Here is a 12,574-nt window from a genome sequence, read left to right as displayed (position 1 = left end):
TTATTCAGAAAATAATAATAATAATAATAAATGTAGCCGTTGTGATAAATGGGCACACTGTTCTTGTGCCAATATTGAAGAAAACGACAGTTTAACCATTTTAATTTGTCCTTCTTGTATATAAAAATAATATCCCTATTTTACCCCGTGGGTGGGGCAAGATGGTGCATTTACATATAATTTTAAAATATTAAATTTTTTTATTTTTAAAAACGTTTTTCAAAAATTAAATTTTGTATTATATATTACCAAATACCGTAGTTGCTGAAAATAAAAAAAATTATCGTTCTCATCAAAGTAGTTGCATCTTATGACTTTTCAAACCTTAACGTCCTCATCCTGCCCCACCTTCCCCTACTCTTCTTAGTTGCGTTCAAGCAAAAGCAGGAAGAAAAAGTTCGATGAATTTTACAACGAAATTGAAAAATAAAAATAAACGGAACTACTTTATTCCTTTTATTTATGGTCTTCCCTATTTTTGCAGCTTTCTGGGGCCATTTTCCTCACGTCCGACAGATTGTCGACGGGCTCCATCGTCGCTATTTTATCATTGTCGTTGGACGGAACTCGGGCTTCCGAACTACTGCACCTGCACGAACTTAGAAGAGGAAAATACGAAGGAAAGTTCAACACTTTCGAGGACGAGAGAAACTCAGTTTTCGACTTCTGCATAAAATGCATTGCAAATGCAAATTCTGATTTCCCCTCTTCTCGTTGACTAGTTTCCTTTTATTTGACATGGCTATTCTTTTTCTATTTCTATGATTGCACAATAACCACGCCAGAAATACCGTGTGAACAATAAACATTTATAAGTAATAAACAAATCACCACTGCTTATAATCACAATTAGAGCAAAGTTGCTACTAGCGTTACCAGTCCTACCACAAACTATGGGTCGCGATCAAATATTGGGTTGCGTTAAAATTTTAATGGATCGTGAAGTAATACTACCTTTCATAGAAATACTTGTATTACTAAAGTATTCTTTAATAGAAATGTACTCAATGGCACATTTCATACGTATAAGTTATTATCAATAATGCATAATTTTATTTCGTTATATAATTTACGGTGACTCCAGTTTACCAAGTTTTTTTAAAATTTCATATCATAAACATTTGGATCGCGGAACCATTACAAACAAATATATTGGGTCACGTAGGCAAAAAGAGAGAAAAGCTGGTATAGTAGACATATTGGGCTATCCCGCTTATCCCTAGTTCGTACTGCCGACTACCATTGGCAGGGTTGGTTCGGCCATTTATATTGTAATTATAATGCAGTATAATGACATAACGATAATGCGCAAGTTATTAATTATAAATGAAAGAAATGGAGATACGCTTTTAACAAAATGACGAAATTAAAATAATAGTAAATTAATTAATCATATTTAATATAGGTAAAATCAAAGTAATTCAGTATGTAATTTATAGCAATTTCAAACTAATTTATAATAATTGAATTGTAGATTTAGACCTATATAATTATATAATATTACATATTAAATATCTAATATTTTATATTTATATTAAATATAAATACTAAACATATATTTCTAGTTTATTGGTTTTCGGTTTTTTTGGAGCGATCATTAGTGGTTATACACTAACCACTAATGACTATCCACTAGCTGGAATGAATCTATATTTGTGTACATAGCATCTTGAAATAAACCAATCAATTACAGCATAATGGGACACATTGTAATAATTCGTATACAGTAGTTTTATTATGCTGATGCTTCACTTCTGCAAATAGAATGAGAAATACGAGTAAAACTTTGAAAGAAGAAAGATATAAACTATAAAATTTTATTTTGTATTTCCAGAAGTTTTTTATTTTTCTTGAAACCTAAAAGATTTCATATAGTCTTTGTCATCGAAAAACACAGGAATTTACAGAAATCGTGATATACATCATTATAATACAGTTGTATATGTTTCATGCCTTCTTTTCACGAATGAAATCTTTATGAGATAGAGGTGTTATTCCCATGCCCAACTCAAACCTGGAGGTCCAGGAATTCCTTTCTTTGTCTAACTCTTGTCCACCAACCTGTCCACACGAGTGATCTTGCTGACAGCGATGCTAACGTTGACAAAGCTTACTGGAGCCTAAGGAACACACGAGTCTATACACTATGGACAGGACGGGCGGGAGCAACAGAATTAGAAAGAATTACTGAAGAGAGTATACTTGGAAAAAGTGGAAGGAGAACGAAATGAGACGAGAAACTAAAATCTGATTAGAGCAAGTGGATGAGCATTTTGAAGGAGCAAAAGATTATGAGCACAAGAGATGGGAAACGAGAGATGACAACAGCAGAAGCGAAAGAAATACGCAAAGACAGGAATGACTGGAGAAATCTGATATATGGATGAGTGTATGTGTGAAATCCTTTCTAGAACCGGCTCAAGTGGGCGACAGGTGTGTACCGTACTCGGGAGCCATTATCAAGGGGACGTCAAAAGACATTCTTAATTAAATGCCCTATTTAAATCACGAAATGACAGAAAAATGGAACAAAACATTATAATGAAAAAGTAAAATTACGAGCTTATAATAATTATTATTATACAGGTTAACAATGCTTAAGCATCTTCCTGTTCCCAAACTTTTCTTCTCCATTCCATTCTATCTTGACAATTCTTTTCTGTCAATCCTTTGTGTTCCAAATTACGAGCTTTAACGATCTAAATGTTAATGCTTGCATTATATACTTGTATGGATTTATAGTATTGCACAATCAAGCGGGCCCCGATGGTGAGTTTCTCATCATGTAAAGAGTAACTTTGTACAGACTAGTATATATAATAGCGTTGCTAAACGTTCACACAATCCAAACTCAATGTTAAACATTAAACATTACTATCAAACATTCCTTTATGTTCAATTTTAAGCTAATAATACACGTTTTAGATAACCACTAAAAAGTGAAGCGTACACATACTTCTCCATAAAGATATTAGGAAAAAAAAAAAAAAACGATCTGAAGAAACTAATTATGTAGTAATAAATTATCAATATGAAATTATGAAGAACAGCATATGTTCGGAAGAAATCGTTTCTGAATTTGATTGAGTTGACCGGATGTTCGTATGTAAATTGTTTTTCTATTAGTTTTGAATTCGATTTGTTTTTGAATTCCCAATGTGGGGCAGACCTGTCCGTAATGAACAGAATTGTATAGCTTATGTATATCGACGGCCAATGATCTACCGCTCTTACAAACTTGGGATCGAATTTTCGAAATTTGATTAAAATTTTCCAAAAGGAAATAATTAAACTGTTTAATTAATGGATGGATGACATAACTAGTTAATGCCTGCAGAGTGGAAACAATAAAACTTATAAGAAAACATAGAATGTCATGGATGTTTACTTCAAATAAACCTATTAGAAAAATGACTATACTATATATTCGACTGACCCGTTACGCCCTGTAAAACATTATATTTAGATGATAATGATTGTGGGTTTTTTAATTAACTTTTTCAACCCTGTGGGCACTAAGAAGCCCTCTTTTGCAAGCCCATTATGGGTTCGGACAGGCCCACAATGGGGCGGCCGGGTGGTGAGGGACGGGGACTGATGTTTCCGGTCCGACCACCCCAGAAAAATTTTTGGGGATTTTTTAACCCATCTGGATTCGATTCCGAGTTCCCCAGAGCGGTAGGCCGCCACCTTGACCCCTCGGCCATCCGGTTGATAATGACCGTAGTAATAGAAGATTGCCCACCACTTATTTGTAGGTTTTATTTTTATATACATTTTTTGAAAAATTCTCTTTTTAATTATATCGATAGAAGAGTACCATACATAAATGCTGTCGATAAAATTTTTATAAAGTTGCTTATTATATTATTTTACCGCGAGGTGTCGTTCAGTTTCCGGTTCCGGCGGGATATTCAAAATGAGAATTTAGTATGAGGTAAATAATTAGATTTTTTAAAAATGAATATATAGTTCTGTAATATGAAATTGTTGCACCTTAAACTATGTATTACTGAACGTTCTGTTAAAAAATAATCATTCAATTTAAAGTATCCGATTCAAATGGGAATGTTATTTTAGTAAAATGCCTGATATATCTCGCTATTGAATCAAATTAATAATTTAACATCTAAGACAATCTTAAATATAGTAATATAAATCAAGTGACCTGCTAAACCACAAAGGCTATTAATTCATGCAATATAAACGTACACTGATTGAATGGTTCTCTCAACAAGTGTATAAAATACTTGCATTTAAAATAATTTTATGGATTACGTTATTTAGTTATATCTAGTTATATAAGGAAATGAAACATGGCTAAAAATGTTTTACTATCTCTTTCATTTATGGTTGACAGTCAATGTTGTCAATTCTCAAACTAAATTGTCAACATTATCACTAACATTGTATAGCAGTGGCATGCGGTGACATTTGATGATAAGGAAGCTGTTTTCATAAAAATTATAAACAAATACTGGAAATGACAATAATTCTAAAATAGACACATTGACGTGAAACAAAGATATAAGAACTTTATGAAAATAATCGCACGATATGTATTTATATTTTAGAAAATATGAAGAAAGCTGCACTTCCACGGCTTCCCTGGACTGCATGCCGCTGGTGTATAGTGCGGTATTTTTCTTTAGAATTTTTAATTGGTATATATTTATGAACAGGTAGAAATTTCTCTGCACATTTCTAAAAGGGACATGCAACTTTTTATTCAAATATATTTAAAAATTAATAGTGCATTTAAAATGGCTTTGATCCACTTATTATTATTCGTATTTAAGAAAATATAATTTCCTTGCATTTCATTTATTTTTATCTGTTTAAAATAGACTTTTTATTAAACATTGATTTATTTATTTAAACATTTCTGATATTTTTGATTGAGTTATAACAAAATTTTTCAAGTATTAGGAAAACCAATAGTATTTAAAATGTTGGTTTTTCAATGTAATTAAATATTTTTATATGTATATGCATATTATTTTGTAATTATATTACTAATTATTTAAAAAACTTTTAAATATGAATTTTATTAATTTTTTTTTTAATTTTTAGTAAATAATATGGAACTTTGATATAGTAAAATGATATGTAACAGCAGTGAAGTTGAAATTCTTTTTAATAAGTCTCTTAATATTAATATTAAGGATGGCTCTTTATGCAGGTAACAAATTTTGTTTTCTTACTTTACCACATAATAATTTACAATATGTTAAAAAAATATATAACAATACAACATATATACATAATATAATATATAATATAACAAATTTAACATACAGTAAGACCCCGTTTAGCTCTTTCTCAATTAACACTGATTTGATATAACATGGTCTGCCCAAAGCCTAACAAATAAAGCTCAAAATTTATGCTGATTCAAATTATCGTGGCATTTCATTATTGATTCATATATAATATGATTATTCCCAAACACGAACCAATCAACAAAAGGTGTCAATTCATCGTAGTGCTGTACTCTCTCTAAATCTATGTTTGTTTGGTGCAATTTTGGAAAAAATATAACATTATGGATGCCATAGACAATATCGACTTTATTTGGCAAGAATTAACTGATAAATGCGTGAACGGAGTGTGGAAGAAGGTATGGCCGGAGGTATCAAAGGATTCTCAGTGAGAAGAGCCTATTGTTGACCAAATTGTCAACCTAATCAATACAGCAGGACTAGGAGATGTAGATGAGCAGGATATTGAGGAGTTACTGCAGGTTTCTGGTGAAAGCCTTACCAACGACAACCTTCAAGAACTGGAAGAAGAAGGAATTCATGTAAAACTGGAAAATAGTGATTCTGAAAACAAAGAACCCAAAGAACTTGCTACAGATTTCCTTAGTAAAAGTTTGCTAACAATAACCAAAATCATTGATCAAATTGTAGTGAATGATCCAGATTTTGAAAGGAGTGCAAAAGCAAGATGAGGCATTTTGGATGCTCCTGCTACCGACATTTGCTTAACAAAAGAAAAAGAAAGCGACAAATGACACTGGATGACTTCATTGCAAAAAAGTCAAGAATTTCAGAAGAGCCAGGATCTTCATCACAAAAATGAACTTTATATTTCTGTGTGCATATGTACAGGAGGGTCTAATGATGTGTTCACTTGTTTATAATCGATCAGCGCAAATCGCAACCGTCAATCTCGTAACGGTCAAATCGTAACGGTCAACTCTTTGATAACAGGTGCGTGTCTGGGAATTGTAACGGATAAGTTACGGCGGCGCTGATCGATTATAAACAAGTGAACACATCATTAGACCCTCCTGTATGTGTGTTATGTAACATATAAATAATATGCAAATTAATGTAAAAATAACTTAAGATTAAAGTAAAATTTGTTTATTTTCGGTCACGTGTTCTCCTTTCCCTATTTACTATATGTTAAAATGACCTTGTTTAATGCTGTTTCATTTAATGCTTTGTCATCTAGGAACACATCTTAAGCACTAAACATGGTCTTACTGTATGTACATAATATACAAAATTTATTGAAATATATGATATTTTAACAAACAGAAGAAGTGCATAATACGAGGGGAGTCCAATATTAAAAGTACAGGGCAAAATTACACTAACATTTATAATTAAAAAAAATATTTAAGATATTCCACAAAAACTACATACTTTTGTTTATTTCTTGACATAATCGTCATAAACATTGAGACATTTATCCCAGTGTGACATTACTTTAAACATCTCTTCATGGTACTGTTGCTTGTCAAGTTGCTTGAAGTAGTCTAGAATGGTATCTTCCAATCCTGATCTGCAAAGCATTTCCCTGCCAAAATTTTCTGTAAAGGTTTGAATAAATGAAAATCCCAGGAGGGACTAAATTTGGATTATACTCCACACATCAAATCAAACCAAACTGTGGTTAGCAGAATTGAGAAGTCCTGCAACATCCTCCATACAGTCCAAATTTAGCCCCCCATTGGATTTTCATTTATTTGGACCTTTAAAGAAATTTTTGGCAGGGAAATGCTTTGCAGATCAGGAGGAATTGGAAGATACCATTCTGGACTACTTCAAGCAACTTGACAAGTAACAGTACCATGAAGGGATGTTTAAAGTAGTGTCACGCTGAGATAAATGTCTCAACATTAATGAGATTGTCAAGAAATAAACAAAAGTATGTAGTTTTTGTGGAATATATTAAATATTTTCTTTAATTATAAATGTTAGTGTAATTTTGATCTTTACCTTTAATATCAGACTCCCCCTGTATTTTCAGAAGCAAAAATTATTGCACACTAGCATACAAAATAAAACAACAGTTTACAAATGAATTAATAATTAATACTGTATAGCAGACATGGGCAAATGTGGCTCTCCGAGCCACATGTGGCTTTTTTTGAGTTACATGCGGTTCTTGCTGAAAGTGTTAATTTCTTTTTTTTTTATTATTATTATTACAATTTTATTTTTATAATTTTGTGAAAATATGTTTATTGAAAAAATTCAATATTTATTTTATGTTATATTTATATTATAGGTTAATGTTACCCTGGGTATCGAGATGGCGGCTCATCTCCGATCCCAGCAATCAGAAGAAAGAAAACAGTGGGGACACACTCTCTAACCTAACCTAACCTATTCTAATAATTATGGTAATTTATTAGAATAGGTTAGGTTAGGTTAGAACGTGTGTTCCCACGTTTCCTTGCTTCTGTTTTTCTGGAATCGGAGACGAGCCGCCATCTCGATACCTAGGGTAACATTAACCATATTATATAATAAAATTGTGCGCCTTACCATACTATTTGCCACGACAGTACAGAATTGCAGCCCCCATGCATTTTGCAAAACCTACATTTCGGCTTCCACTGAACTCTTGCTTGCCCACCCCTGCTATATAGTTTGAAAAATTTAAATTAAATTGCACAAATAATTAAATAGGCTTACCATATAATTTGCTGCTGAACACTGAACATTAATTATCATTGAAATTTTTTAATTAAAAGGACACTTTAAGTACATGTCATCATCATAGGATAGTAAATACAATTATAAACTTGATGTACTAGGTTAATTAATAGGAATAAAATTGAAGTTGATGCCACAAATCACTATCTTTAGCATGAAATGCTAATTAATGGACTTTTTCACATCCAAATATGCAAAATTTGTCTATAATAATGAGTTGTGCAATTTTTTCTGAAAAATAATTTAAGAGAGGTAGCATTTATTGGAAAAGGATAAACTTTAGATTTTTACTGACTTTTTCCTTATACAACTCCTAGACAAAAAATTAGAATATTCACCTAACTGAATGTTTAGTGTACATTATCTCATGAACAACACAGAGTATGAAATTTTTTTTGACACTACATAAACAGTGCTTATGTATATTTATTATATCCATTAATCAGGCAAATTAACTCAAACGTTTTTTGTTACAAATAGAAATGAAATGACAAAAAAATAGAATAATGCTTTGACTGTGACAAAAAATTAGAATATTAGCTAAATGTGGGTTACATATAGGAAATACAACAAAGTAAACTTAATATTTCGTGGCATTGACATTTGCCATAATTACTGCTCGCAATCTGTCAGGCATGGTGCGAATTATAATATGCTTCACATTCGTTTCTGGTGATACAGTTCCGAATATGCCAAATGCATGTCACTAGTTCCTCTTTAGAATTGGGCGCTGTTCATTAAGTCGTCGTTTCGTGACTCCCCACAAATTTTCAATGGGGTTTATGTCTGGGGAATTGCTTGGCCAATGCAGGATTGCAATCTATTGTTCTTGTAACCAACATATCATTGACTTCACAGTATGAGAGGATGCCTCGTCTTGTTGGTATAGAAATGTTTCCTCAACTAAATCCTCTGTTGATGGTATCATAAATGTCTCTAAGATGTCTTGATATGTCTGTACATTGACACATTCCTGAAGAATGCACAATTGTCCTACGCCGTTAGGACTCACATATCCACAGATCATGATGGACAATGCAAACTACATGGATCTCTTCATACAGTCCTTTTCAAAGGCCTCTTTGGTTGTTTTCCATACACATGAGCCTTGGTCACCACAGGAGAGACAAAACAGATTCATCACTGAAGAGAATGATATTCCAGTCATCTTGTCCCCCACATGAGCCTCTCTTTGCATCATCTGACATGTGCTTGTTGTTTCTTTTTCGTTAGAGATGGCTTCGTCTTGGGAATACAGCAGTTGAAGTGCAAGACTGTGCATGCAAGTGTTTAATGCTTTTAAAGCAGTTTTGCATGACAATCCTCCTCAAGTTTCTTTCATTCCTTGCAGTCGTTGCTCATTTAAGTCCACATTTCTGGCGTTTGTTAGTTAAAACTTGAACACCATTTTGTTTTTCAGTACTCTACCATCCATGGTGTTATCAGTGATGATAGGATACTTTGGTGGAAATTTTCACCATAGTACCCTATTATATCTATAGTATTAGCAATGTAGTATGCCATAGATGAATCAGCTATGATTAACTTGGGGATGCCAAAATTGGCATACCTTTGTGAAACAAATACAGTCTTAAACACATGGAAGATCTGGAGATTTATAAGTCTATATGACAGTGGAAATCTATAAACTTTAAAGACCAAAGCACTCTCCTAAATGTAGAGATCATGATTTCAGATCCCAACCATATTTATATTGTAATTTCATTTATTTGTCTTTGTCATTTTTATTTTATTTTATGTTAATTAATACCATCAATTGAAGCACATCTGCTTTTTTTAAATTTTATTCAAAATTTGTATGGTTGACTCTTGACATTATGTTTTATTTAAAAACACTCAATTACTGTTAGGCAGCTTGAAGATGATCATTGAGTATGATCAAAAGAATTAACTGATATGTTAAAATGTTTGCTGATTTATAAGATGTAAATTGTATTAGTATTGTTTGTATTTATACTGAATCAGTTATTTCTACATCACATAATTTTAGTATTACATTTTCAGAAAAATTCGGCTGTTTATTACTGTAGAAAATGCTATTGTGAATACTCCTGCACTGAGAAAGGTAGAATATAAAATTCTTATATTTTTAGTTTTAAATAGGAAGCATTTTTTAATGTAGAGTTTTTCATTTCAGGAGCTTATTATTCGATTAACAGATGAATGTGATCCATTTTTCTTGTACAGTCTTGTTTTAAATGATGATGACTTTCAAAGGTAAATATTATTAAAATACTAGCAGATGAGCCCGGTGTTGCTTGGGCAAAAAGTAACGATAGCAAAGATTTAGATTATAGCCGATCTTACCTGTTTATACCGGGTGCAAGAATTAAGGTTCATCCTCTTCTGAGACTAATTAGAGACTTTTTAGATGGATCTAAAAATATGTTTGATTTCCCAGCAAAAGAATTACATCTAAAAATAGTACAGTAAAATCCGAACTCAGGGTAATCCTTAACCCTCTCCCTTGTGGGGGAATTTTGAAAAATCCTTCTTAGTATATGTTTTCATGATATATTCTGTGTACCAAATTTCAATTTTCAACTCCTAATTATTTGGGCTCTGTGCTTAATATTATTATTATTATTATCAACAACCCATCTCAATTATATTATAAGATTAGGGTCAAATTTATGAGAAATTTTGTTTTCACTATTTTATTTATCAGATATCTAATAGAAAAAAAATGATTGAAATCATTATCGAATTTTAACTGAATAAATCTTTAGTATTTAAAAACTTTTTTATTTAAGTAACTTAAAAAATAAAAAAATGAAATAACCTATAAAATAAAAAAATCAGAAAATTTTTCATTATAATGGAGAATTAACTTACTTCATGATAACCTTACTTGAATAAAATGATTAATTTTAAATTCTAAAATCTAAAAAAAGCTTGTTTGGAACATTATACTTCAAATTCAATATTTCAAATTTTTCAAATTTTTGAATTTGGAACGAATTCAAATATTTGTTCGAATTTGTTTATTTTGGATTTATTGTTTTTGGGTTACTCAAAAAGTGGAAATGATAAAAATATTTATTAATTGCCAAAAGGTATACTATATGTGCCACTATTTACTTTCCTTCTTTATTATTTACACTTTATACTGACTAAAACTAACTCTCTCCTCCTCTTTCCTCGGGAGGTGGAATTTCCGAAAAATCCCTTTTTAATGTGCATTCTCATGACATACCCTACTAAAGCACAGTCAAAAATGCAAAAAAAAAAAAAAATTATCTAGAATAGTACAGTAGAAGCCAAGTTCTTCAGAATAAGCCTTAATTCTTTCCTCTCCCCTGTGGGGGGAATTTTGAAAAATCCCGTCTTAGTGCATGTTTTCATAATGTATTCTAACTGTGTACCAAATTTCAACTTTCAACTCCTAACTGTTTGGGCTCTGCGCTTATTAATATTATTATCATTATCAATTCATCTGGATTATATACCGTATTTTACGGACTATAAGACGCATTTTTTTCTTCGAAAAATTGCCTCCAAAATTCAGGTGCGTCTTATAATCCGTAGCGTCTTATAGTCCGTAAAATACGGTATATAGATAATTAAAAATTAATAAATTAATTTTATAATTGATTTTAGTTTATTAAGTTTATTAGTGTAAAAATATATATAAGGTTTTGCTCATATTTATTGTGAAATTTTAAAGTTCAACTTGTTTAATGAGTATACATATCTTATTATAAGATTAATCTTATAAAATATTTCTATTTGATGATGATAAATACATAATTATTTATTATTACCTATAATTTATTAATTATAATTAATCTTGTTTATTTAGTCTTAAAAACCAACAGGGATTGCTAGTTGATTTTCCTGCATTTCCACAAAAATTTATTGATCTTTTAGAATTATGTCAAAAGGAAGAACTTAATGAAGTACCAAGGTAATAATTTTTATATGTTTAAATTATTGACTTATATGCTATAATTTTCTATAAACAACTTTGTCTTATTTAAATCTTTCATCTTTGAATGAATTAGTGAAACAACTAAAAATTAAAATTTGTTAAATGCTTTAAATACAAAGTAATAAAATGCACAAAACAAACAGACAAAAGTCATTCTCTGCAAAGTCATGGAATGGAATGATTTCATAAGTTTTCCTTTCATTTTAATGGTTTTTAAAAACTTAACTGGACCTTCTCCTATTGGATGAAGATCTTGTCATTAAAAATTCATTTTATGGCAGTATATAGTATATACCAGACATGGGCAAATGTGGCTCTGAGAGCTGCATGCAGCTCTTTTTGAGTTACATGTGGCTCTTGCTGAAAGTGTTAAGTTCTGCTTTTTATTATTATTTTTACAATTTTATTTCCACAATTTTGTGAAAATATGTAATTATATATATGTAATATTTAGTAATTTATTTCCAAGTTGGTGCAATAAATTAAATTGACATTTCAAATCTATTCTTTTAAAACAAGTTCTCGACCCAGATGGGGACACCCTATCCTTCCCTGCCTTACCATACTATCTGCCACGACAGTACAGAACTGCGGCTCCCATGCATTTTGCAAAACCTACATTTCGGCTCCCACTGAACTCTTGTTTGCCCACCTCTGGTATATACTG

The 12,574-nt window shown here is 31.2% G+C and overlaps 1 protein-coding gene and 1 long non-coding RNA gene across 2 annotated transcripts in view; one reads left to right on the top strand and one right to left on the bottom strand.

Moving 5' to 3' along the window:
* Positions 1-12,574, bottom strand: part of LOC136984470 (uncharacterized) — a 103,891-nt gene that overhangs the window by 76,571 nt on the left and 14,746 nt on the right. The gene's annotated exons all lie outside the window — the stretch shown is intronic.
* LOC136984464 (spindle assembly abnormal protein 6 homolog) overlaps positions 5,063-12,574 on the top strand; it is a 34,978-nt gene continuing 27,466 nt past the window's right edge. The window contains exons 1-4 of the mRNA XM_067281454.1: positions 5,063-5,182; positions 9,981-10,041; positions 10,114-10,193; positions 11,779-11,883. Coding sequence (XP_067137555.1) covers positions 5,103-5,182; positions 9,981-10,041; positions 10,114-10,193; positions 11,779-11,883 — 326 coding nt within the window. The 5' untranslated portion in view covers positions 5,063-5,102. The remainder of the gene's footprint in view (positions 5,183-9,980; positions 10,042-10,113; positions 10,194-11,778; positions 11,884-12,574) is intronic.

The sequence above is a fragment of the Centruroides vittatus genome, unplaced genomic scaffold, assembly GCF_030686945.1.
Source record: "Centruroides vittatus isolate TY-2023 unplaced genomic scaffold, ASM3068694v2 contig_920, whole genome shotgun sequence".
In the NCBI taxonomy this organism is placed as follows: Eukaryota; Metazoa; Arthropoda; class Arachnida; order Scorpiones; family Buthidae; genus Centruroides; species Centruroides vittatus.
This window is presented reverse-complemented; position numbering and strand designations above follow the sequence as displayed.